The sequence below is a fragment of the Delphinus delphis genome, chromosome 2 (assembly GCF_949987515.2).
Source record: "Delphinus delphis chromosome 2, mDelDel1.2, whole genome shotgun sequence".
Taxonomy (NCBI): Eukaryota; Metazoa; Chordata; class Mammalia; order Artiodactyla; family Delphinidae; genus Delphinus; species Delphinus delphis.
This window is the reverse complement of record NC_082684.1, coordinates 106,273,184-106,299,415: the sequence shown is the minus strand read 5'-3', so window position 1 is coordinate 106,299,415 and position 26,232 is coordinate 106,273,184. Positions and strand designations below refer to the sequence as shown.

At 50.7% G+C, this 26,232-nt stretch overlaps 1 protein-coding gene, 1 long non-coding RNA gene and 1 pseudogene across 5 annotated transcripts in view; 2 read left to right on the top strand and 1 right to left on the bottom strand.

The window, feature by feature from the left end:
- Positions 1-11: 11 nt before the first annotated feature.
- Positions 12-17,242, bottom strand: IDH2 (isocitrate dehydrogenase (NADP(+)) 2). The gene is made up of 11 exons (XM_060005426.1): positions 17,002-17,242; positions 8,248-8,339; positions 7,087-7,252; positions 5,394-5,554; positions 5,166-5,309; positions 4,066-4,202; positions 3,727-3,878; positions 2,109-2,221; positions 1,834-1,931; positions 1,648-1,740; positions 12-1,169 (listed from the first exon to the last, which is right to left on the bottom strand). Exons 1-11 carry the CDS (start codon positions 17,114-17,116, stop codon positions 1,082-1,084), a joined length of 1,359 nt encoding a protein of 452 aa, XP_059861409.1. The 5' UTR covers positions 17,117-17,242; the 3' UTR covers positions 12-1,081.
- A 93-nt stretch (positions 17,243-17,335) lies between these two features.
- Positions 17,336-26,232, top strand: part of LOC132420724 (uncharacterized) — a 68,150-nt gene continuing 59,253 nt past the window's right edge. For 2 of the 4 annotated variants that reach the window (XR_009518420.1, XR_009518419.1), the window contains exon 1: positions 17,336-17,418. This is a non-coding gene — a long non-coding RNA (uncharacterized lncRNA). Of the gene's footprint in view, positions 17,419-22,247; positions 22,398-25,780; positions 26,131-26,232 lie in introns of those variants that run through there. The other 2 variants (XR_009518422.1, XR_009518421.1) reach the window with 2 other exon arrangements.
- LOC132421183 (acireductone dioxygenase-like) lies at positions 24,729-25,213 on the top strand (annotated as a pseudogene).

The following is a 26,232-nucleotide window of genomic DNA, read 5'->3' as shown; positions in this document are numbered from 1 at the left end:
CCACCCAAATGTGGGAAATGGACTTTGGGTTGCCAAGTATTTATTTTCTCAAGTCAAGATGACACAACTCGGGAATTCCCTGGCTGTCCAATGGTTAGGACTCTGCGCTTTCACTGCAGATCCTGGTCAGGGAACTGAGACTCAGCAAGCCATGCGGCCAAAAAAAAGACACAACTCTTCCCTAGGACATTTTAACACCAAAAGTAGAACATAATCCCCGAATAAAGGATAGCCCTTTAAGTTGGATCTGTTTAGCTTTATAGCAACTTCATAAACTTACTTTTCCAAGTTTTGCCACAGAATGGTGAAGAAGAACCCAAGTCTGGGACTCACTAGCCTGGACCACATGGGGGCCCCACTCACAGGCCCAGGCCCGAGTCCCAGGCAGCCGTGGGGAAGAGAACTGAGGCGGCCACTGTGTGGGACCTGTTTCGAGGACTGAGAAACAGGCAAATAAAGAGGTCTGGGCACGTTTAGAAAGTTAAAACTATCAAAGAAAAAATATATATATATATAACCGTACTCTATCGGAAGTGACAATCTCAAAATGGAAAAGAGGATACAGAAGCCAGGTCGTGCTAGGAAATTCCAGGGAACCCACAGGCCTTCTGCCTGGTCCCCTCCCCCCGGTGGCCCCCTGACTGGACAGAGGCCTGCCGTGACCCAAGGCACCCCGGGCAGCCCCCGGAGGAATCCGCCAGCCCTTTGAGGGCTTCTGTCTCTAGGCCCCAGCTGCCTCCTTCCCCTCAGGGACGAACACAGCAGACTGTTTTGTGAAGAGCTTTTTAGTAGCTAAATACGGCACCATGTGTTCCGAGGGCAATATAAATTACAGTATGCAAAACATACCACTGGCTGAGGTAAAACACACCGTTCCTGCCTCATGTCACCATGAGGGGAAACACACAGATACTTTTAAAAACATCTTGCTTATAAAAAAGAGTGTCCCCGAGAAAGGCCTCCAAAGAGGGGGTGTGAAGCTCACCCTCCGCTGCGGGGGCGTGTCGGGGTTGGGGGGAAACTGTGGCCACCCGCTCGGCCCCAGCCCGGCCGCCACGGCAGCCAGCAGCGCTCCCACCCGCTACTGCTGGCCCAGAGCTTTGTCCAGGTTGCTCTTGATGGTGTCCAGGAAGTCCGAGGTGTTCAGGAAGTGCTCGTTCAGCTTCACACTGCCAAGAGAGCACCTGCACGTGAGGGCCGCTCCAGCCGGGCCCTCCCAGGGCAGAGCCTGAGCTCAGGCATCCGGACGGCAGCCCCCTCGTGCGGTCACGGGGAGGTCTACAGGCCAGAGGCACCTGGAGCCAACGGTCAAGAGGGCACAGCAAACTCGGCAGGAACCCAGTAAGGCCTGTCTTTGCTTTTCCAGGTGAGTGGGCAACTAGGTACAAGCTCTCTGGGGAGAAGCTGGGAGATGGGTGCAGCAGGGGATGGAAACATTCTGAGCAGCTAGCCTCAGGGATGGGGACCCACTCGCTGCGCCTGGTGTGCGTAGGCTGGCCCGAGCCATCCCCCAGGGCCATGGACCTGTCCTGCCCCCGGCAGCTAAGTTAACTCAGGAGGAGGCCTCTAAGAAGGACCCTGGGCTTCTTTCCACCTGACCCGGAGGTCCCAGAAGGCCAGCCCTGCCCTCTACCCCAGGCCACCCACTTGCTGAGGCCATGGATGCAGCCCGCCAGGTCCTTGGTCATGGCTCCACTCTCCACTGTCTCGACGCACACCTTCTCCAGGGTCTGGGCAAACCTGCAGGGGACAGGGCAGAGTGAGACCCCAGCTGTGTGGAGCCAGGGCCCATAACCTGCCCAGATCCGGCTCAGGTGCTCCTTCTGCACTCACCTGATCAGGTCCTGGTTTCCGTCCAACTTCCCCCGGTGCTCCAGGCCACGCGTCCAGGCAAAGATGCTGGCGATAGGGTTGGTGCTGGTAGGCCGGCCCTGGGGGAAGGGGTCACAGGGGGATGAAGAGCCAGCCAACCAGCCAACAAGAGGGCCACCTGGACACAGCTGCCCACCTCTAGACTGATAGGACCAGGCCCGTGCTCCCAGCCCTCAGGGCCAGTGGGCTCGGGCCCCGGGGGCAGATGGTCATGAGGCCACGGTCCTCGCACTCACCTTCTGGTGCTCCCGATAGTGGCGCGTGACCGTCCCATGAGCAGCCTCAGCCTCAATGGTCTTCCCATCCGGGCAGATCAGCACGGACGTCATCAGGCCAAGGGAGCCAAAGCCTGGAAAGTAGGAAGACATCCTCTCAGTGCCGGCACCTTTCCTCAGGCCACTGGGGTTGAGCCCACCTGCCCTCCAGCTGTTGTAGCTGCTTCCTTGCTGTGTCTCCACCCACCCCCACCTATAACTGGGAGAACAGAGACTGTTTCAGGCTTGTCTACTGTTGTCCTGGGTCTCCAGGGCCCAGTACAGGGCAGAGGGACACTCAGAGGTGGCTGTCATCAGCCTGTTAGCATAATTCTGCATCCCCTACCTCCAGGTGCCCCAGAGTCTATGGTCCCCCCAGGGCATAAGATCCCCCAAAATTCTGCCCACCCACCCTGGCTGGTGACCAGGAGGCTCACTCAAGCAGAAAGAATAAAGCCTGCAGCCAGCTGTTTCACAGTGATCACTTTATCTGCTCTTTCAGGCCACTTTAAAGCTTTGTGATTTATTTCCAAGATTTCCCAAATCCAGATGTCAACCTTTTCTGTGGCCAAGGTCTCCTAGTTTTCAAAAGCACCCCCACAGCACCAAAATAAGAATTCTGAATGCCCAAGAAAGAAAAAGTGGGCAACTTCTAGAGGAAAATTATTTGTGTAAGAATTTTTGCTGTTGGGGCAGAGGAAGGGGGAATCCCTTCTCCATTTGCACCTGGGACCTTCACACTCACCAATCTTCATACACTTAAGGGTACCTTTCACGCCTTTCTCTTGTCTGCTAGGGCTTTTCATGCTCCCATCCTAGATGGGAATTGTTCTAGTGAGAGGATCACACCAAACTTTTCAAAATAAAGTCAAAGGTTTTTATAAAGCACTGAGACCCTCTGCCTTTTCATCACAACCTGGCGTGGGCCTCACTTTTCTCCTTATCAGGAGCTAGACCTCGCCCCCTCTCACAGAGCCTGGTTTCTCTTCCACTCGCTATGGATACATGTTGCCTCCTCCCACTCTTTCCTGCTCTCATTCCCAATACAATTGGGCTATTTCTTTCTGTTCTTCCCTAACGGCTTCACGCAGGCTTTCTGCTGCAACCCAACTTGTGTTTCAGGATGCTCTGGGGCCTGGGGGTTTGCATCATCCCCAATATTCTCCTACATCCAAAAGGTTTACTGTGCAAAACAAATTCTCTGTAATGTAAAGAGCATCCGGTTGTGCTTACTCCCCTTTTTCTACTAGAGCCAAACCTAGTCCAAACCTGGAGCCACGCAGAGTCACTTGGCCCTTTCATGAACAGGAACAACCTCAGGGCTAACACATCTAGCCCTTTAGCACCTGAATTCCTACGTTCTCCTTCCTCTGGAACGGCAGCCCTAGTAATACCCCAGTCCAAAGCTAACGTAGGATCCTTCCTCACTCAGACACCAGGGAGCCCCTGGCCCCTGCTGTCCACAGGAGACCCTGAAATGAGCAGGCAAGCCCCAGTCCTGCTGCTCCGCTAGAGAAGTGTTCTCCCCGAAGGAGAAAATCCCCCCAGCTAGGGAAAATCAACAGTCCATCCCCGCAGGGAGCAGGTGCTGCCAGCGTACCCTGGGCCAGGATGTCTGATTGCACGTCTCCGTCGTAGTTCTTGCAGGCCCACACAAAGCCGCCCGAAGACTTGAGGACCTGAGCCACCATGTCGTCAATGAGGCGGTGCTCGTACCAGATCTTATTCTTGTCGAACTCGGTCTTGTAGTGCCTGGGAGCAAAAGGGCCTGTTGTGGGGAGAGAGCGGGAGGCTGACAGGTTGGGGATCCCTCCCTGAGCCTCAGAGCTGAGACAGATGCACTGGGACAGCCATCTCCCTGGGTGGGTAAGGGCGGCTGAGGGGACAGGGAAGAAGGGCCATGGCGTCCCTGAGAAGTATTAAAGGGAGGGGCCATTACTTCTCAAAGATCTCCTGGAAGATGTCCTTGAAGCGCCCATCATAGGCTTTCAGAATGGTGTTCTTGGTGCTCATGTAGAGTGGCCACTTCTTCTGGATGGCATACTGGAAGCAGCTGTGCGCAAAACCCGAGATGGACTGCAGGGAGAGAGAGGTCCCTGGTGTGGTCCCCCAGGGCGGGCCCAGGCCCTGGGAACGGCATCCCTTCCCTCCACAGGACCCTCGCAGGCAGCCGGGGTTAACCCAGCCTCCCTGGAGTGAGCATCTATTGTTTCTACTGGCCCAGCATCCCCCTCCCAATTTCTGGGACGAAGTAGCCCCACCAACTGCTTTGGAAAGCTACCACCCTCCCCACTTCTTAGACCATATGGCTGGGGTGGGGCTAATGCCCTCAGCCCACCTGCCCATCTCTAGACTTGATAGTGTGTCCTGGGCTTATCCAATCAGAGCCCTTCCTCCCCTGGGCCTCCATGATTGGCTCAGAGATGGCCATGTGACCCAGGCCTGTACTTTTGCTGGAATCATGAGCAAAAAGGCTCTTTTCCGGGACCTCCCTGGTGGTCCAGTGGTTAAGACTCCACACTTCCACTGCAGGGGGCATGGGTTCAATCCCTGGTCCGGGAACTAAGATCCTGAATGCCACAGTGCAGCAAAAAAAAAAAAAAAAAAAGGCGGGGCTCTTTTCTGATAGGGTAGCCAGGCTGGCAGCGATAAGCCTGGAGCTACTGGTGGCCATTTCTTCACAGCCTGAGAGTGAGCCCAACCACAGAGGAAAGGAAAGCCAAGAGGTGGGGGTAGGGAGGGGAAGAAGTGCTTACCCAGTTTGCTGTAAGCCAAGAGCTGACCACCAATGTGCCCCCAAGGACGCACCCGAGAGGGAGTGCAGGAATGGTGGGGAGCACAAGCACCTGGCTGGGCAGGAGTGGGACAGCCCTCCACACCGGGCCCACCGCAGGGCCCTCGGACACACCTAAGATGCATTTGCTCTCAGGCCTCAGACCTTCAGGCCACCGATGCAGGAATAGTCAGAACCACCAACCCGATGTGGCTGGAGATGGAGAGACAGGCGTGGGGGGAGGGAGCCGGGGAGCCGCTGCTCACCTCATCCGTGTTGTACATGCCCATGCCCACGCCACCAGCGGGGAAGCTGTACACCTCCCACTCCTTAGCTCCGCTGCCGTCCTTTGGGGTGAAGACGATCTTGAATGTGCCAGCCCGGTCAGCCACAAAGTCTGTGGCCTTGTACTGCAGAGGTGAGAGGGTGGCTCAGGCCAAGTGCTCCAGATGCGGGACCCAGGCCCCTGGAGCCCCACTCCCACCGTGGCCGACCTGGTCGCCGTGGGCGTGCCTGCCAATGGTGATGGGCTTGGTCCAGCCAGGGACGAGGCGTGGGATGTTTCTGCAGATGATGGGCTCCCGGAAGACAGTCCCCCCGAGGATGTTCCGGATGGTTCCATTGGGACTCTTCCACATCTTCTTCAGCTTGAACTCTATGAGGACAAAGATGAAGTGGCCCCACTGCAGCCCCCACCTTCCAACCAGAATTTGAACCCCAAGCAAGAACACAGATGGGGGTCCTAAAAATCATCTGCGGGGAAGCAGCAGCAGAGTCTAGAGTGTGCACGTGGGCTCCCGAATCAGATTTCCTGTCTTCAGGGTCCAGCTGTGGCACCACCTCTGACTGTCAGCCTTAGGCAAGTGGCTGAACTTAAGCCATAAAATGAAATTGCTGATAAAACACCTGGCCTTTTGGGTTGTCGTGAGGATTAAATGCATGCATGTGTAAAGTACCTAGAACAGTGGCTGGCACATGGTAAGGGCTCTGTCAGTTATTTTATATATATACATATATATACTTTTTTTTTTGGCTGCACCGGGTCTTAGTTGTGGCGCGCGAGATCTTCGTTGCCGCATGCAGGAGGATCTTTAGTTGCGGCATGCATGTGGGATCTAGTTCCCTGACCAGGGATTGAACCTGGGCCCCTGCATTGGGAGCATGGAGTCTTAGCCACTGGACCACCAGGGAAGTCCCCTCTGTCAGTTATTATTATTCCCACATCACACTTGGACATAGCTGTCTGATGAACCTGGCAGTGTGCGGCCTCACTCCAGATGCTCTGGTTCTAGCCCCAGCACTGCCACTCACCGCTGGGTTCAGCCTAAATTACTAAGACGGTGACCCTCTACTTCCTTGTCCATAAAGTGGGGATGTATGAATCCCAGGGTTCAGGAGAAATCAAAGAAAACCAGCTGAAAGAGCTTAGCACTAAAATGATTCCATACCCTGAGGTCGGGAACAACCTGCCTGACAGGAGGAGGCCTGCAGAGTTTGGAGATGTCTTGAAGGTTTCCTTAAGGCCTCTCATACTGCAGGAAGTGGGGAGACAGAACTCTGCAAGTTCTGAAACCACCCTTTCTTGAATTTCCCAAACCCGGATCCTTTACCCACACACTGGTGCCATTTCATGGAACCCTCGAGAGCAGCCCCCAGAACCGAGGACCAGCGGCCTGTCCAAGCCTGGTGGGGCACCTGAGACCGCTCCACGGCCACAGAGGCAAAGGGCAGACCTGCAGTGCCAAGACAGTGGCGGGACATGGGGGACGTTCCGAGCCTCTGAAGGACACAGGCCTGACACCCAGCACTACCCTGGACAGAGGGGGCCCCAGAGTCTCTCTGTAAACCTGCCTGCAAAGCAGTCCAGGAGGCCAGGGGGGCAGGCTGCCCAAAGAGCCTGTCCTCACTGTGACAGTGTCAGCATCAGCTCTGTGACCAGTGACACCCACACTGGCCAGAGCCACACGGCACAGCAGAAACACCACCAGCCTGGGAGCAGGGGACACAGACCCTGGCCCCAGCTTTGCCACCCCCAACTGTGGAACCTAGGCCAGCCCTCAACCTCCCCTCCCCAGCCTCCTCCACAGGAACCTTGGAGGCTCCGCTGTGTGCTGGGCATTTGCAGGGAGACCAGGGTCACTTCCCAGCCCGCACTGTCCCAGCCGCCCGCCCCCGCGCCCCTCGCACCTTCCACACGGGCCTCGTCAGGGGTGATGGTGGCACACTTGACAGCCACGCTGTACTTCTGGGTGGCCAGCGCGGAGTCGATGGTGACCTGATCATTGGTCTGGTCACGGTTTGGGAGCCCCAGGTCAAAATACTTGAGCTGGACGTCCACATGGGGCAGGATGAGCTAGAGACAGACGGCCGGGGCCTGGCATCAGCCCAGATGACTGTGACTCGGGGGCATGTGGGGACGGTGGCAGGGGACACCCCGTCAGGGCAGGGAAGAGGAAAGGCCAGCGGTGGGCTGGCCAAAGCTGGCAAGAGGCCGGGGCTCTGGAGAGAGGCCGGCAGACCAGGCTGCAGCCCCTCGGAGGGCTCATCCCCTAGCGTGGACCACACCCCCCCTGCGGTGGCCCATCAGTTCAGCCAAACCCCAACTCCAAGTGCATCTAGGGTTCTCTATACAGCGGGTTCCCTCTTCATCCCCACTCAGAAGTGGTGATTCTCAACCTTCTTCTTGGGGACAGGCACATGGACAAGGTGCTCTCCCAGGCAGACCCAGCCCACAGCGACTTTGGAGAAGCCAAGCAGCCACCCTGGGAACCGTCTGCCATGGTGGCTCAAACATATCACTGTCCTCCAACAGACCCCACGCCACAACTCGCGATGACATCCTTGAACCGCTAAGGAAAGGTTAATGATGTGGTCCCCCCGCACTCCGGCCCTGTTCTTCTCTCACTCCCTCAAGGGTGCACATAGGAATGTAGGAGATCAAGATGATATATTCAACTATACTCCAATAAAAAATAAATTAAAAAAAGGAAAAGAAGAAAGTCCCGAAGGATAGTCAATTCATGCTGAAACACGAGTTTGAAAAAAACAAAACAAATGAAAAAAACAAAAAAACGACATGATACAGGGTCAGGCTTGAATCTGCACACAGTTTTGAAAACATGCTGGCTTTGGCACGAGCACGTGACACGGATGGCTGAGGACAGTCCCCTGCCTGACGTCTTAAGAGCCATGAGTGGTCTGGACATGACAGAAGGGTGGACGGAAGGGGAAAATCAGGACTGCTCCTGCCCACCAGGGTGACGGGTGAACCCTGGGGACCCGAAGTGGGGACTGAACACTGAGCCCGGCCGGCCATGTGGAAGGCCGCCCACTTCGGGAGGGAACTACCTTCTCCTTGATGAACTGCCAGATAATACGGGTCATCTCATCGCCGTCCATCTCCACCACTGGCTTCGCCACCTTGATCCTCTTGTCGGCATCTAGGACCAGACACACATAGCACATCATACCCCTGGGGAGGCTGGTGGGGGAGCCCCTCTCCTCTCTGGCCAGACCCAACCTTCACCATGGAGGGAGGAGTGTCAGCCAGGGCCCAGCTGCCCAGCATTCACTCCCCCTCCTGCAGGAGCAGCTCCGGGACCACCCGGGGGGAGCTGGATCCCCCGCTGAGTCTGGCCAGCTGGGACTAGCCAGATGCCAGCCTGCCAGTCAGATCCTTTCTCCTGGAACCTGACAGCAGAGGAGACCAACACAGAGAATGAGAGCCAGCTGGGGTCACCTTGTCACGCAGCAAGCCGGGCAGAGGTTGCCTTCGGCTGCTGCCACCCAGTTCCCCAGGGTAGCCTGGAATCCCCTCTTGTCCAATCCCTGCAATTCCATGAGCTACCCCGTGTCCTTCCAAACACTTCCTCTGATTGTTGCTTGCAACCTGAGAGCCTGAGTAACATGAAGTGAGCAGGGAAACTATATAGATCACCTCCCATGGGCCTGAGGGTGTACCACACCCTTCACATTTAATCCTCTGAACCACTCCCAAGGGGAGTACAGTAAGTCCCCCACATACGAACCTTCAAGTTGTGAACTTTCAAAGATGCGAACATGCGTTCGCATGTCCAATCATGTAAGTTAGCTCATGTGTCTGGTGTACATTGTCACATGCTCGCATCCTCTACAAATGCGTGTGCTTTTGTGTACTTTACTGTACAGTACTGTATAGAGTGCAGTAGTACAGTATCCTTATTTCAAGCCCAGGATGTGAATGAGTGAAACTGCTGCTTGCCCTCTGTCTCCTATTGCTGCCGATCCTTCGGCTCTACCATCTCCCACCTCCTCTCCCTCCTCCAGTCAGTAACTTCTTGCCTGTTCGCTCGATGCCAGCCCCTGGATGCCAGCTGTTGTACTGTACTACCGTACTTTCCAAGGTACTGTACTGCACTGCAAGATTAAAAATGTTTTATTTTTTGTGTGTCTGTTTGTTTTTTATGTATTATTTGTGTGAAAAGTATTATAAACCTATTACATTACAGTACTATAGAGCCGATTTTGTTAGTTGGGTACCTAGGCTAACTTTGTTGGACTTATGAAAAATCGGACTTAGGAACGCGCTCTCTGAACGGAACTCATTCATATGTAAGGGACTTACTGTATCATTATCTCCACTTTAAATGTGAGGAAATTAAGGCTCAGAGAGGTTGCCAGCTCACTGCCAAAGCTCACACAGCTTGAAAACAGCAGATCCAGGAAGATCCACACCTTCCTTGATGGGCACCTGGGAATGGAATGCAGAAGCCCTGATCCACGCAGGCTCAGGTCCGTCAGTCCTGCCAGAGATGCATCAAAGGACTGGACGAGTGACTGATCCAGGCCCAGGGAGATGGTGGAGGAGGAAACAGGAGCTGGTGGAGGCTCTTCAAGGAAAGTCTGACTCATGAGAAAAACCAACAGTCTGGGAAGTGAATTCCAAACAAAACTCAAGAAAATCGTCCACGGGACTTCCCTGGAGGTCCAGTGGTTATGACTCCGTGCTTCCAATGCAGGGGGCACATGTTCGATCCCCGGTCGGGGAACTAAGATCCCACATGCCGTGGGGCACAGCCCCCAAAAAAAGAAAGAAAATGGCCCATCCAATTTATCAGTGCAGGCTGCTGTGGGTGAGGCTTATTGACCCTTAACCTGCAGCAGGGGCACCCAAGCACCAGCATGTGCCTCTGGCCACAGCCTTGGAAGAAACAGCAGCTGAAGAGCACGGCAACAAGATCTATGTGAAACCTACAACCCTGCCTCAGTCACCCCAGCAAGTGTCACCTTCTGCTGAACCCCAGATGAAAGCAGGGCCCTGTCCCCAAAGGGGCCCTGCTCAGCCCTTACTTAGGGCCCATTTAGTCTTATGTTACACACAATCCTTACAGATGTAGCTATGGGTCTTTCAACTCACCGAAGATTAGACACAGCAAATCAGAAGAGGGGACAGGATGAAAACCCCAAGTGACATCTGCTCGGCTGACAGCAAGGGACAGAAGCCTGTGAAAAGCAGGCCTAGAAAAATGAAGAAGCATGGCTACCTAGGCTCATGAAAACAAAAGGGACCAAAGCCCAAAAGACCCCAAACACATCACTGTCCTATGAAACACACCACTGCCATGACTCATGGTGACATCCCAACCCGCTAAGAAAAAGGTGAATTATGTGCAGCAGAATAACTCACTTTCCAGAGATGTGCAAACAGATTTTTTTTTCTTAATCTAATAGGGAAGAAAAATGAGACCCAGGAAGCATGGCTTGTGTCAGGGTCAGGATAGGCCTCACCTGTGTCCCAGGGCCCTGGCTCAAGTGCAGCCTCTGGACGCTTTTGTGGGCCATATGTAGAGAAGCAGAAAGCAAACACAGACTCAAAATATTTCATTCCCCAGAAAACATGGTGGACACGGCTGACACCGCTTCAGCTCTTCCCAAGATGCAGTGAGGACTTTGGACCCAAGCTACTAAATTCCTTCAGCATTTCTGGTCTAAAGCTTGAGTGGAAAGGGCTTTAGGACCTACAGAAAGTCTGTTGGGCTGTTGCGAGCTAGCTTAGATTTTAGGAGCATCTTCTATGAGTTAATGTGATGAGAGCCAATCAATTTTTTTTTTTTTTTAATGTACCGAGCCTACGGTAATCAAGTTCCCTAAGTAGAGACCCATATGGATGCAGCCTCCCTCAAAGCAACTTCCCAGAGGAGCCGAGGACTGGGGGCAGTGATGTGAGTCATAGCAGCAGAGGCTCATTTTGTTTGGCCCAGGTCGTAGGGGTTTTCTTTAATGTTGATTGGTGACCAAGGCTTAAAAATCAGGCAATTTTAATAACAACAAAAAAACAAATAACCTGATTAATAAACGGGCAAAGGACTTGAATAGATATTTCTCCAAAAATGGTCAATACGCCCATAAAAAGATGTTCAATGTCACTAATCATTAGGCAAATGCAAATCAAAACTGCAATGAGATACCACTTCACACCCATTAGGATAGCTACTATCAAAAAAACCCAAAAAACAAAAGACCAAAAAACATAAAGTAACAAATGTTGGTGAGGATGTAAAGAAACTGGAACCCTTGTGCATTGCTGGTGAGAATGTAGAATGGTGCAGCCACTATGGAAAACAGTATGATGGTTCCTCAAAAAAATTAAAAAATAGGGCTTCCCTGGTAGCGCAGTGGTTGAGGGTCTGCCTGCCGATGCAGGGGACATGGGTTCGTGCCCCGATCCAGGAAGATCCCACATGCCGCGGGGCGGCTGGGCCCGTGAGCCATGGCCGCTGAGCCTGCGCGTCCGGAGCCTGTGCTCCGCAACAGGAGAGGCCACAACAGTGAGAGGCCCGCGTATCACAAAAAAAAAAAAATATATATATATATATATATTTGTATACCCATGTTCATAACAATTATTCACAATAGCCAAGAGGTGGAAGCAACCCAAGTGTCCACCAACAGATGAATGGATAAACAAAATGTGATATGAACCTTCAAGAGGAGAATAGGACTCTGGGAACTAACCCAGGAAGTTTAAGAAAAACTTTCCTCCAAAAAGTTAAACTATGTTCATGATTCCAAGTTTTTTTTCCAAAACTGGGCTGCCCACCACTTCAACATGGATGTACTTGCTTTGAAACTAAAAAAGGAAGTGCTTCCATGTTTTAGTGATGGATCTGGACCTACCTCAATAGCTTTTGCCGCTTGTTCTTTTGCTTCAAACTCCACAAAGACAAATTCTCTTTGGATCACCAGTAGACTTATAATGTGGTATACTTATATAAACAACATCACCACCTTTCCCAAATACTTTGTTTGTTTGTTTGTTTTTTGGAGCAGAAGATCTTTTAATTAAAAAAGCTTCTCTGTTATTTTTAATTACATGCATTATTACTTTTGGTAATTACAATGCAGTTAAACAGCAACAGAGGCTTATTTAACCCATTCAGTCAAACTGTGGACCTCATAAGCTGTAACACCTAAAACAATTCTCTATCAGCATATGATAAAAACTTAGGGTGCTTGCTCCTATGGACACTTTATGTATTACCCAAATACTTTTTCAATCCAGCTGTGATTAACATTTTTGGGAAATAACTCATGATAAATTAGAAACAGTATTAAATATGTAAGGATTTAATAACTATATCACCTAAGCTTTTCACAATTCCTACACCTTACTCAGAAGGTCAATAGATTTTAACTTGAATATTTTTTTTAATGTGCTATATACAGACAATGGGATCTTATTCAGCCTTAAAAAGGAAGGAATGCTGACACACTCTACAACATGGAAGAACCGTGAGGGAATTCTGCTAAGTGAAACAAACCAGTCACAAAAAACCAAATACTGTCTGATTCCACTTATATGAGGTACCTAGAGTGGTCAAAATTATAGAAACAGAAAGAAGAATGGTGGTTTCCAGGGGCTGGGGGGAGAGGATGAAGGGTAGTTGTTTAATGGGTACAGAGTTTCAGTTCTGCAAGATGAAAAAGCTGCGGAGATCGTTGAACAACAATGTGAATGTATTTTACACTGCTGAACCGCACACATAAAAATGATTAAGATGGAAATTTTTGTTATGCATTTTTTACCACAATAAAAAATAAGAAATTAAAAAAGTCTTTAATGTTTAATTTAAACCAGTCGCCCCACCAAAAGAAAAAAAAACACCGAGAAGATTTTACATAAAAATCCAGTCCCTCTTGAAGAATGAGTCGCTTCGTCCCACTGAGCCCACGCTCACTCCTGGCAAGGGTGAAGGATGGGCTGGTATGAGGACAGCCTCTCCCTCCATTCCAGGCCTGCCACGTGCCCTCCAGAGTGCCCCAAGGCATTGGGTTTGAGACCATGTCTGTTGTTCAGCCACTATGGTGGAGACATCCACACCATCTGCCCCTCTCTGGGAGAAAAGAGGTGACAGGTTACCTGAAATTCAAAGAACAGTGGCTGGGCCTCCCTGAAGGCCTACTAGGGACAGCCGCCATGATCTCTTCAGATGACAGGCTGCACAAACACTGTCCTCTTGGCCAGGGTGTGGGATGGAATTACATCAGTCACAAGAGGCCCATTAGGCCAACTCCTAGCACCGAACACCAAGTAAGGATTTCAAAACCCATCCCCAGGGACTTCCCTGGTGATGCAGTGGATAAGACTCCACGCTCCCAATGCAGGGGGCCCAGGTTTGATCCCTGGTCAGGGAACTAGATCCCACATGCATGCTGTGACTAAGAGTTTGCATGCCACAACTAAGGAGCCTGCATGCCGCAACTAAGGAGCCCTGGAACCGCAACTAAGGAGCCCGCCTGCCACAATTAAGACCCGACACCACCAAATATATAAACATTAAAAAACAAAAACAACAAAACCATCCCGGTTTCAGTATCTACTTGCTGCTCAAGTAAGTAGACCTAGCCTCCAGGCTAGAGGTTCCTCCCAAGACAGCCACCCCTCCACCTCCCTGTCTACTTAACTGAACTGCTTTCATCACATTCCTACCCATGCTGCTGTCAGCAGAAGAGAGGCTGCTCAGCCAGCATGGTCCAGAAGAATGTAGGGGGAAGCCCCCAATTCCAGAGGGCTCAAGAAGGCAGGGCAGCAGTTCTGGAAGAGACTCTAGTATTTTCTTTGGTGTCATCCTTCACTCCTCCCTTTCTCTCACACCCACATCAAAACCACCAAAAAAACTCTACTGGCTCTTCCGTCAAAATTCATCCAGAATCCACCCACCCCAGTACCGCCACCACGGTCAAAGCCACCATGCTCTCTTGCCAGATTCTGACTAAGGCCTCCTACCAGGTCCCTGAAGCCAGAATGCTCCTGTTAAAATGTAAATCAGGTCACAACACTCCTCTCAAAACCCTGCAAGGCCGCCTCTTTCACTCAGAGAAGGCCAAAATCCTCAAAAACGGCCTACAAGCCCCCCATGACCTCCACTGTCTGACCTCATGTCCCATCACTCGCCTTCTGCACTCTGAGCCAGCCTTACTTTCTGCTTCTCCAACAAGCAAATGTGCCCTCCTGCATCGTGACCTTGGCACCTGCAGTCCTCTCTTCCCCTGAACACTAAATGGCCTGCTTCCCTCAGTACTGCATTCAGTGGGGTCTTTTCTGGCAGCCCTACCCAAACTTTCACCCACACCTTCCATGCTTATTTGTTCTCCTTAGTTCTTGTCTACTGTCCGTCCCTACATTAGAATTTAAGTTCCATAGGGCAGAAGTTTTTGTCTCTTATTCCCGACTCTGTCCCCAGAGTGTCCCTGGCACAGGGCTTGGCACATAGTAGAAGCACAATATTTGTTGAATCCATGAATGAATGTCAAGTTATGGTCAATTCAATCTGTGCTAAGGACTGCTCTGCCATAACCTCCTCTTTGGATGAAAAGTACTCCCTCCCCTCCCCCATCCTGCGATGCATTACCACACAGAGGCCAGTGAGTCCTCACCACAAAACTGCACCAGGAGTAGCTCACAGTTTATCATGTGTTAATATTTGCAATCCGCTGGCATTTTAAACATGGTTTACAGAAGTGTAAACTCCAGGGCAGGCCACAGAGGCTGGCTTCCAGTAATCAGACAGCAGTGTCCAGCACCCCATCCTGGAATCAGTGAAAGAGGCCTCAGCCTCACACAAAGGATCTGGAGGCAGGCCCCAAGCCTTTCTAGAAGCTTTTCCTCAAAACCTACTGGGCCTAAACACGACTACCCAAAAATAGCTCTGATGGGATAGCTGTGGTCTTATCTGATGTGGATGAAACAAGGCTCAGTGGAGAACACACAACCCTACTGGTGGGTCTGCAAAACTGAACAATCATTAAATAATTTCCTCTGGAATCTAAGAGTGCAGGCAAATCACCAAGATCTGAAAAGGTAAGGGACAGGGTGAGGAAATGAAGAAGTTCCCAGACTAGGAGTTGAGCCAAGGAAGGATAGATAATTCTCCCACTGAGCAGTGTCCCTCACTTCCCCAAACTAACTTAATCAGAACCACCACCAGCAGTCGCTGGAGGCCTATGAGTTGCAAAACTAGAAGGAGACACATGTGGGAATTACCTGGCAGCAAAAACACAAAAGTATTTTAGCCAAAGCATATTCTTTCCTTGTCATCAAGGGGAATGCCAAGTATTCTGTCTCCAGCAGTGTTGCCAAGTAACAAGCTAGCAGAGGTCACAATTGTACAGTCTCATGTCCAACCAAGTTCTCCTCGTTAATAACCAACCCCACTTGGGGGCTTCTGGAAGGACCTGAAACTGACTGCTCTTTTCATGTGTTATCAAAATTCAGGCCTCAAAGGGGCTTTTCTTGTTTGTGTGGGGTTTTTTGTTTCTTTTTTTACCATCAGTGCAGAAAAAAAAAAGGGGAGAATTGGAAAATGTATCTAACTTCCACCATCTTTTGCTGAACGTGGTGCCACATGCGAAACTTTTTTGGGACCTGGGGACACTTAGAACCTCGAGTTGCAGGGCCGACTCCTTAGAGATAAATCTCATGAGTAGAAAAACAGAAATGCCCCTTTCTCCTTGAAAGGGGAGGTGGGGTGCTGGGGCTCTTCTCAGCTCTGGTCAGCTGCTCCCACACTAGGTTAAAGATTACCTACTCTAGCAGTAAGACCAGCTTGCCTGGGCCCCATCCCCTCCTCCTCACTCCAGGGAGCTGCTGGCCAGGTCAGGATAGGGGTTTCCGTGGCAACAGGCATTCGACAGAGCTAAGGGACCTACATCGTTCCCTGTCTCTTGTAGCTGGCGATGGAGAGCCAGGGGGCCGACCAATGCCAGACCTGGCAGCCTGCCTTGGTAGTGGAAGTTCAGGCTAACTCTTGCTTATTATGCCCTGCTTATTAAGACTATTGTCTTCTCTCCTAAGCAGGAAACTAAGGGTATCACAGAAGCTGTGACGAACAATTCGGGAAAGTGACATTTTGGCGCGGCTGCCGGGTCTCCCCAGTCGGGTGAGCGCGGCAGGGCCAAGGAGCAGCTCAGGAGCGGGCTGGCGAGAAGAGACAGGTCAAGCCAAGGAGAGGCCCCAGGACGGAGCTTCAAGTGGGTCGACAAGGAGAATGGGGGCGTCCAAAGCGAAAATAAAAAGGAGACTCCTCCAACTCTCGCGTAAAAGGCTCCAAAAATAGCTGACGAGGGCCTGACAGCGAGGAGGGATCACTGCGCGCCCGGGTGAGAAGGCAGGGGAAGTGGATACCTCCTCCTTCCCCTCCTTTGTCTGAGCAGGGACCGCGCCGGGACCCTACCTCACTCGCGTGGAGCGGGCCAGGCGCTCCAGTACCCACTCGGTTGCTTTGTCTCCCTCCAGGGTCGCAGGACGGGCAGAATACGCTCCGAGCCCGGGATACCCCCCGCACCCCCTGCAGGAAAATCTGGGGGCGCAGGGCAGCAGGGCCGGCATCGCCCGGGCCACCAGTTGCCACCTTCCTTCAAGTCCTCCCCCCGCCCCCCGCGACTGGCACGGCCTAGAAGGTGGGGCAGGGGAGCACGTCCCCGTCCGCCGGCTCTTTGTGTGCCCTACCCCGCCGTCCCCGGCTCGCGAGCGTCCTGGGTCGCGCTCGCTGGTCCCCGCCCGGAAGGACGCCGCGTCGCGGTGCCAGGCGCGCACCCCGCCCGGACCCTCCTCGTGGCACTCACAGTGGCGCCGCGGCTGCTCTTGCAAGTTGGGGGCTGTTAAGGCTGCCGGCGCCCAGGCCGGCCCGGAACCGGAGGCTCTACAGAGCAAGCGTACAACCCGCAGGTAACCAGCCATCCCGAGCGGGTGAGGGGTCGTACTGGCTGGCGAGCGAGCGAACGAACCGGGGTAGGCGAAATCCTAGCGCCGGCCACTGCTCCCAGCTGCCTGGCGGCGGGCTACCTAGGCCTGCCAAGCGCGGGCTGAGCGGTCAGGGCCGGGGCGGGACTGCCGGGGCCCGCCACCCTATTGGGCCTCGCCGGGAGGAGGCGGGGCCGGCAGGGGCCGGACTCCTCCTTGGGCCCTGCACCAGCCCGGACCCCGCCCTCGCGCCCGGCGCGCGCGTCTCTGGGCACCGCGGAAAGCTCAGCGCTACTGAGGTAAGAGAGGGGTGAGACCCACCGGGACCCGGGAGCTGGGGGTGGGAACTGGAGGATTAGGGGAGCCGTTAGCGAGGAAAAACCCTCTCTCCAGGATGCCCTATTTAAACCAGAGTATCAGTTGCTGACACATCAGCTTAAGCCCCAAAAGGCAAATCTGAACAAACTCCTGCGTCCTTCGCGTTAGCTGGGCTGAAACTCCAAGGCGCATTTAACCAGTGCGCGTTCCGTGTTCTTGAACTAAGACCGTGGTCACCTCGGGTCTCCTCAAATTCGCTCTCAGATCCTCCTATCCCCTCCACGCGTTAGGTAGACTGACGCGAGTCAAGAGTTGAAATCCCGAGCTTCCCTGGTGGCGCAGTGGTTGAGAGTCCGCCTGCCGATGCAGGGGACACGGGTTCATGCCCCGGTCCGGGAAGATCCCACATGCCGCGGAGCGGCTAGGCCCGTGAGCCATGGCCGCTGAGCCTGCGCGTCTGGAGCCTGTGCTCCGCCACGGGAGAGGCCACGACAGTGAGAGGCCCGCGTACCGCAAAAAAAAAAAAAAAAAAAGAGTTGAAATCCCTCAGCTTCTCACCAGAAGGTCAAGCTGCTAGTCCTCGAAGTCATTAAGCATAGCCAGAGTCTGTTTCCTCCTTTCCGAGATGGGAACTATAACAGCAACAGGGCTGCCAGGAGACTTGGGTGAAATAACGTTATGTTAAAGACTTGGGACACACCCTGTGCTCAACGACAACCAACGATGCTTGTCAGACAGTACTCAGGCAAACGGTTCCATTTTTTGCCTGCTTTCATACAAAAGACAATACTGATTGGTTCTGCCATAAACAACCAAAGTCTCTCGCTCTCTCTTCACTCATCTTCTTGAAATGAGACACCAGTTGGGGCTGGGTTTTATTTAGAAAAATCTGACCCCAGCCCCCACTTTCCCAGCTACACCAACCCGGTCGAATGCTAGCCACCTCTTTCTGCCCTGTGTTCCCAGCTCTCCCCTTCATTGCCTCAGAGTCAACATTGCCAGATGGAGCTGGGCCAGGAAAGTGACCTTGAATTAGTGACTTCAAAGCTTCCTTCTCCCTGTCTCAGCCAGGCAAAGCTACTACTTTGGCCCAGAGATCTAGTAGACTGGACCTAAGGGGAGGCTGTTCTGGGGCCACCCCCAAAGTCTGAGACCTCATTCAAAGGCCTAACCTTGAGCCAGCATGTCCTAGAGTGACCCATTATCCCTTTCATTCTGTTCCAATTCTCTTACTCAAAACACAAGCAGAGGGACTTCCCTGGTGGCGCAGTGGTTAAGAATCCGCCTGCCAATGCGGGGGATGCGGGTTCGATCCCTGGTCTGGGAAGATCCCACATGCTATGGAGCAACTAAGCCCGTGTGTCACAACTACTAAGCCTGTGCTCTAGAGTCTTCAAGCCACACCTACTGAGCCCATACGCCACAACTACTGAAGCTCATGCACCTAGAGCCCATGCTCCACAACAAGAGAAGCCACCACAATGAGAAGCCCGCACACTGCAACGAAGAGTAGTCCCCGCTTGCTGCAACTAGAGAAAACCTGCACGTGGCAACGAAGACCCAACACAGCCAAAAAACAAAATAAGACAAAACATTAAAAAAAAAACAAAACACAGCAGAGACCATGGAAGCCTCTGGTATTTGGCTTTCATGCCATCCTAGTGTTATCAGGCACCAGGGCCTCAGTGTCTATACCTATAAACTGGGAGGATGACTGCTCCTCCAGGCTCCTTTTGGCCCAAACGATCAGATTCTGTTATGTATGACAACTACCTATACTGCCATTTCTGAAATGGTCATAAAGAAATTGTTCTCCCCCCACCAGGGGCTCATTTGTTTCTCTGTATGGTGGACCAAGGTGTCAGAGGCCTGGCAAGAGGCAATACTAGAGCCTCAGTGTGTTCCAGAGTCTGGCCTTCACCTGCAGAGGGATCAGAATGGGAGCACATGGGTCCTTTGACAGCACAGCAGCAGCCCAGGACAGTCAAGGCAAAATCTTCCGATTAAACTGCTCTCACAGCCCACGTCCCAGGGCTCCAGCTCCATGCCAGCCTTCCTCATGCAGTATCTATTTGGTGAGGCAGCTGATGTCAGCTCCATTGGCTCAGAGAGGTTAGGACACTTGCTCAAAGTCACACAGCTAGGAAGTAGCAGAGCTCTAGTTCATACTCGTATACCTGGCTAGTAGTCCATCATTCTTTTAAGGAGAAAAAATAGGACCCAGAGCCCCTATTTATTGTACTTCTTTGGAATTTTTTGTGGTGATAACTGCTGGCCCTGTAAGCCACCTCAGAGAAAGGTGATATTTAAAGGAAAGGTGCTTATATCCTCCTTTGGGTCAGCAGATTTGGAAACTCTCACCCTTACAGATTTTATTTATTTATTTATTTATAATTTTTGGCCACACACAGAATGTCGGATCTTTGTTCCCTGACCAGGGATTGAACCCACGCCCCCTGCATTGGAAGCACGGAGTCTTGACCACTGGCCTGCCAGGGAAGTCCCCTTACATATTTTAAATCAAACCTCAATTAGTTATTGAGTCTAGGTCATGTGCAAGTTCCCCGTGGAGGCACAGAAATGCATATCACTCAGTCTCTACCCTCTGGGAACCACAAATCACCACAAACCAGGCACAAGGGGAAAGTGTCCCAGGAGGAGTGTAGATGACACATTAGGCATCTGGCAAAGAGAAAATCACCTCTGATGGGGGAGACCCTGATGAGCTCAGGGCAGGAACATCCATCAAGTGTGTTCTCACGGATCTTTACGACGTGGAAGGAGGCTGACCATGCAGACACGAGTAGAGTGAGGGCCTTGCACTTCACCCAGGTGGACACACCAGGACATTAGTTTCGTGCTATGTTTGTAGGCAGGGAGTAACATCTGGTAACATCTGGCACAGCAGTGAGGGGATGTCAGACAGTGGAGAATCAGGCCTGGGGAAGGGAGGCCAGGGTTCTTGAACCGGAGAGACTTGACACAGGGTCCTGGCAGGACCCTCAAGAAGGTGCAAGAGTGCAGAGGCAGCGTAGAGATGGCGTATGCAGGAACTGCAGCTAGCTGGACGGGGGAGGAGTCACAGTGACTCAGACTTCCATCCCTGGGGCTGGGAGAATGGTGATGCCATTATTAGAAATCAGAAGATGGGAGGGAGGAAGGTTGAGGGGGAGGCGTTGATAGCAGAGCTATTTATGGTCATCTCTAAACTGATTTCCCTGCCAATAGTCAGTCTGTGCTCCCTCCCCCTCCTATCAGCCCTCCCCGCCACTTCCAGCGCTGTCACCCTAAGCACAGCCCTGAGCAGTCACTCCACAGCTCAGATAGTGAAGTAGCTCTCCACTGCCTGATACAATAAAATCTGAATAGCTTATAACATTTCATGGCCTTCACCTACCCCCCACAGTTACTATTCCCTCTCCACAAGAACCCTAAATTTAGCCATTCCCCTGAGTAGTCCTTGACTCTGAGCAGTTGCACTGTCCCTTCCTTCCATCAAGTGGGTTCTTTCCACTCCGCATTGCCAGACCCAGCTCATCCTTGAAGGCCAAGTACAAATTCACCCTCTCAAGCCTGCACTGGGTGGGGATAAAGGGGGGGTATAGCATTCATTTACACTTGAATCATCACGAAAGGTAAACAGACCCCCCCAATAAAAGAACACAAACTACTACTCTGATTTTTTTTTAATAAATTTATTTATTTTATTTATTTATTTTTGGCTGCGTTGGGTCTTCGTTGCTGTGCGCTGGCTTTCTCTAGTTGCGGCGAGCGGGGACTACTCTTCGTTGCGGTGCGCGGGCTTCTCATTGCGGTGACTTCTCTTGTTGTGGAGCATGGGCTCTAGGTGCGTGGGCTTCAGTAGTTGTGGCACGTGGGCTCAGTAGTTGTGGCTCGCAGGCTCTAGAGTGCAGCCTAGTAGTTGTGGTGCATGGATTTAGTTGCTCGGCGCCATGTGGGTTTTTCCTGGGCCAGGGCTCGAATCGTGTCCCCTGCATTGGCAGGCAGATTCTTAACCAGTGCACCACCAGGGAAACCCTACTACTCTGATTTTAACTTTGTAAAATAAATCTATGGACAGTAACAGGTGGGGTCCAGAAACAAATTTGGAAGATTTTAAAACACTATTTAGGGAATTCCCTGGTGGTCCAGTGGTTAGTACTACGCACTTCCACTGCAGGGGGCATGGGTTCAATCCCTGGTCAGGGAACCAAGATCCTACATGCATGGCCAAATAAATAAATAAAACTTTATTAAATTTTGTGAAATTTTCTCTTAGGTTGCATAAGTTAATTAATCCTCAAGATTCCTAATAAAACTAGACGTCCAAAGTTAGAGGAAGGGGAAATGATTGAAAGGGATTAAAAAGAACTAAAAGCAACATTACCATCTTGGTAACAGATTTCCAGAGTATAAAGCTTTCTCCCTGTTTGTGGAAGTCTTTTTTTTTTTTTTTTTTTTAAGTTTTTTGGCCGCATGGCATGAGGGATCTTAGTTCCCGGACCAGGGATGGAACCCGCACCCCCTACAGTGGAAGGGCGGAGTCTTAACCTCTGGACCACCAGGAAAGTCCCGTGGAAGTCTTTTGTCGTGATTGTCTCATGCCTGGGCAAGTCACTTAACTTCTCTGAGCCTCAGTTTCTTCAACTGCAAATGGAGATAATAAAAATCCCTACTCCTAGCAGTTACTAGGATTAAATAAATTCATGCAGATAAGTTGCTTTGAATGGTGCCTGGCACACATAGGAGAAGCCTGGCCATAGTGTTAATGTTATCTGTTCATTCACATCCACTCCACACCAGTTTACTGAGCTCCTACGACATGACAGGTGTGACCCACAGATGGACAAGAGGGCACATTCTATTCCTGAGAGGACCAGCGTCCAGTGAGGGTATCCGGAAGATGGAGATATGAACAGATCATTTCAAAATATCGTTGCTGTGGCTGGATGGAGTGTTGGTTAGTACAATCTCTTTGGAGGGCAATTTAGTATCATCCATCCTATTATAAAGTGCACGTAACTCTTCATCTGGAAATTCCACTCTGAGAGACTGACAGCATAGAAATACTTACCAAATTGTACAGACACATAAGTGCAAGGTGTTCACTGCAGCACTGTTTGTAATAGGGAAAAATTGGGAATGACCTAAATGTCCATTGTCATTAAGAATGAGGTAAATATTTGCTGATATAGAAAAATGCATTGGGGGACTTCCCTGGCAGTCCAGTGGTTAAGACTCTGCATGGTTAAGACTCAAATAAAAAAGAAAAAGAAAAATGCATTGTGATATATTAAGTGAAAATAGAAAGTTGCAGAGAAATATCTTAACATACATACATACCTATATATGAAAAATTAAAGGCACAGAAACCTAAGAGGGTATGGGAGTGGGGTATAGTGGGAGACTCAATTTCTACTTTATGCAATTCTGTGGGGGTTGAACATTATATAACAAAAGCATCTATTACTTTTGTAACCAGAAAAAGAACAATCAAGATATATATAGAAATAGATAGGTAGATAGATTTTTTTTTTTTTGAAACAAACGGTCACAGTCGTTTATGTGCTGTGCAGAGTGTCCCCTGTCCCAGCACCATTCACTCTGGCGGCTTCTTTTAAATTGAGGCATTTCCTCTCGCGTTCTTTCCGTCTTTGGGGAAAACGAAGGGTTAAAGGGGCTGGGGAGGGGAAGAGGAAGTGAGGTAAGGGAAAGAGGGGTGAGGGCCCCTCGGGTACCAGCTGCGGTGAGGCGCTGGCCACGCCCCGCAGCTCTGGCTCCCGCTGGAAGCAGCCTCCCCAGGTGCTCGAGAGGAGGCTGCTGGGCTGTTTTTACGGTCTCAGAAGGACGAAAGATCAGAACTTAATGAATATAAAGTTAAGTGGAGGTTAGGACAAGATGCTGCGACCTAGAGCAAACGACGGTTCTCAAAGTGTGGTCCGCGGACCCTGGGGGAGGAGGGGCACCACGAGATCTAAATAATTTTCGTAATACTAAGAAGTCACTTGCCTTTCTCACTGTGTTAACATTTGCCCAAATGGTGCAAAAGCAACGGTGGGGAAAACCGCTTATACCTTACCCTGAATCATGGCAGAGGCACCAGACTATACTAGTAGTGATTTTATTGCTCACCATCGTGCACTCTCTGTCTTTTTTTTTTAAGTCTATTAATACGATGTACTAAATAAAGCAGTAGAAATTAATAATTTGATTAAATCGTAACTCTTGGGTATATATCTTTCTAATATCTTATGTAATAAAAATGGAAGTACATACAAAGCACTTGTGCTGCAGACCCTGGAAAGATGGTTGTCTCCTGGAAAAGCACTGAGGAAGAGCGGGAGTGCTTTATTTGAGCTGTGGGTTGAAGCAGCTGCTTTCTTCACAGAACAACATTTCAGCTGAAAAGAACAACCGATGCAGAAGCCATTTGGACTCAAATATTTGGCAGATATTTTCTCAAAAATGAATGAAATGAGCCAGTCACTTCAAGGAAATAGCTTATAGTATATGTTACCAATGATTTTTTTATATTGGAGCTTTCAAGGGAAAACTAAAATTTTGGAAACCTTGTATATACCCTGAGTTTGAGAGCTTCTCAATTCTTTTTTTTTTTTTAATATTTATTTATGTATTTATTTGGCTGCGCTGGGTTGTGGCACCACGGGATTTTCATTGGCGTATGCGGCATCTTTAGTTGCAGCATGCGGACTCTTAGTTGCGGCATGCACGTGGGATCTAGTTCCCTGACCTGAGATCAAACCCTGGCCCCCTGCATTGGGAGCACGGAGTCTTAACCACTGGACCCAGGGAAGTCCCAGCTTCCCAATTCTTCATGATGTTTCTAATGAGATTAATGGTCTACCAAATGTGATTTTTTTTCATATTGTGTAATGAAATGTGTCAACTTTTGGAAGATCTGCATAACTCAGCCAGTATTTTCTAAATGACCAATGCATGATGTTAAAAAGTTATGCATGGGTAAGAGACCTATTCCAGAATGGATTTGAATATGAGGGGTTTGAATGTAACAGAGTAGGAAAGGCATATTGGTGTTGTTTCAGATTCCACATTGCAATTAACCTTTGAGAAAGTATCACTTGTACATTTTGTTATCGTAAGTGAATACCGTGGGTCAGGCCTCGCCCAGTCGGGAAATGGGGGTTGGGCAGTGGCCCAAGCTGGGATGCCCCCCTAAAAAATGGCCACTGGGGCCTCGACCCAGCTCAGCCCATGCAGGTCAGGGAGCCCCGGGTGATGCACTGCACCACCCCCATCCCAGGCCCAGACCATGGTGCAGGAGGTCTGGTACATGGAGGAGTCCCAAGATGACCTGAGGTGGCCCCCTGGCCTGGAGCCCAGCTGCCCAGTCCTCCTGGAGCAGCTGCACCAGCTTGGAGTCCTTTACTGGAAGCTGGCAAATATCAGAATGATCCAGAATTAGACTACTCTGGGATGGTCATAATAAACGTATGCAAAAATAAATTTCCAAATTATGAAGAAAAGGTTAAGATGTTTTGCTGGGAGCATTTGTACTAGGATGTAAAATTTGCTACATCTTGGATGGCAGTGGATACTTTGATGAAAGAGATAAAGAGGACTTCAGATTTTCATGGAGAAAGGAAACGTGATAACTCATCCTGCAGGAGTTTATCACTGCTTCACACTGGATGGAAAGAACTATGTGACAGCTGTGTGGATGTTTGTGGGAGAAACAGTGTGGACTGCAACCAGTCGGCTGACCATTTCCACGCTCAAGGACAGGACAGGACGTGAAATTTGGGGCATGAACAGCAAGGAGTGCTCCCTGGGGCCTAGCACACTCCTTGTAAAGATCCTAAACGTGATAACTGAGCAGAAAATCATTTACTCTTTGCTTTTATATTATAGGCTTGAAGCTTGAAGGCTTGAAGGTTATCTCCTTTGCAAGATTATTTGATCAGAATATTTTTTAATGGCAGACTTCCCTGGTGGCACAGTGGTTAAGAGTACGCCTGTCAATGCAGGGGACATGGGTTCGAGCCCTGCTCCGGGAAGATCCCACATGCCGCGGAGCAACGAAGCCCCTGCACCACAACTACTGAGCCTGCGCTCTAGAGCCCGTGAGCCACAACTACTGAGCCCACATGCCACAACTACTGAAGCTGTGCACCTAGAGCCCGTGCTCTGCAGCAAGAGAAGCCACCGCAGGGAGAAGCCCTCACACCGCAATGAAGAGTAGCCCCGCTCGCCGCTAGAGAAAGCCCACACGCAGCAATGAAGACCCAATGCAGCCACAAATAAAAATAAATAAAATAAAATTTTTAAAAAAGAAAGAAAAGCCTTATGATAAAATAAGCCATAGCTATTTAAACAAAGAATGTTTTTTAATAAAAGTCGCTATAAAACTGATTTTTACATGGAAACAACTGTGGAAATGTGGACAAATCACAGTCATTTGCTCTAACTCAGTCAAGATCAGTGGTTCAGACACCTGTTCAACTTTAACCGGAATGAGAGTCTTATCTGCTGGTGTGCCTTATCTGGACACGATTTTTAGACTTTAAACCAGGTATCAGTCAATGCCATGCCTGCCTTAGAAGAAAGTTATGGCAGAGAAGTATATTTTGGTCTTTGTCCCCAGTTTCTGGCATAGAGCTCCTAAAACCCTTGGAATTTCCTGAGCGATACGAGTGGCCTTCTGCTATTCACAGGTAATCCTTTGTGAGCATCTCAGTTCCACTGGGACAGAAGCGCCTGTGCTCAGGACCCTCTGGACCTCACTTTATGTACCTCCTTATCTGGCTGTTTATCTG

Bases quoted from the DNA above. Each gene is read 5' to 3' on its own strand.
- IDH2 (XM_060005426.1), bottom strand. From the start codon at position 17,116: ATGGCTGGTTACCTGCGGGTTGTACGCTTGCTCTGTAGAGCCTCCGGT. The intron at 4,203-5,165 runs GTGAGCAGCGGC...CTCTCCCTGCAG, and splicing joins GCATGTACAACACGGATGAG to TCCATCTCGGGTTTTGCGCA. The intron at 2,222-3,726 runs GTACGCTGGCAG...CCTACTTTCCAG, and splicing joins ATCAGACATCCTGGCCCAGG to GCTTTGGCTCCCTTGGCCTG.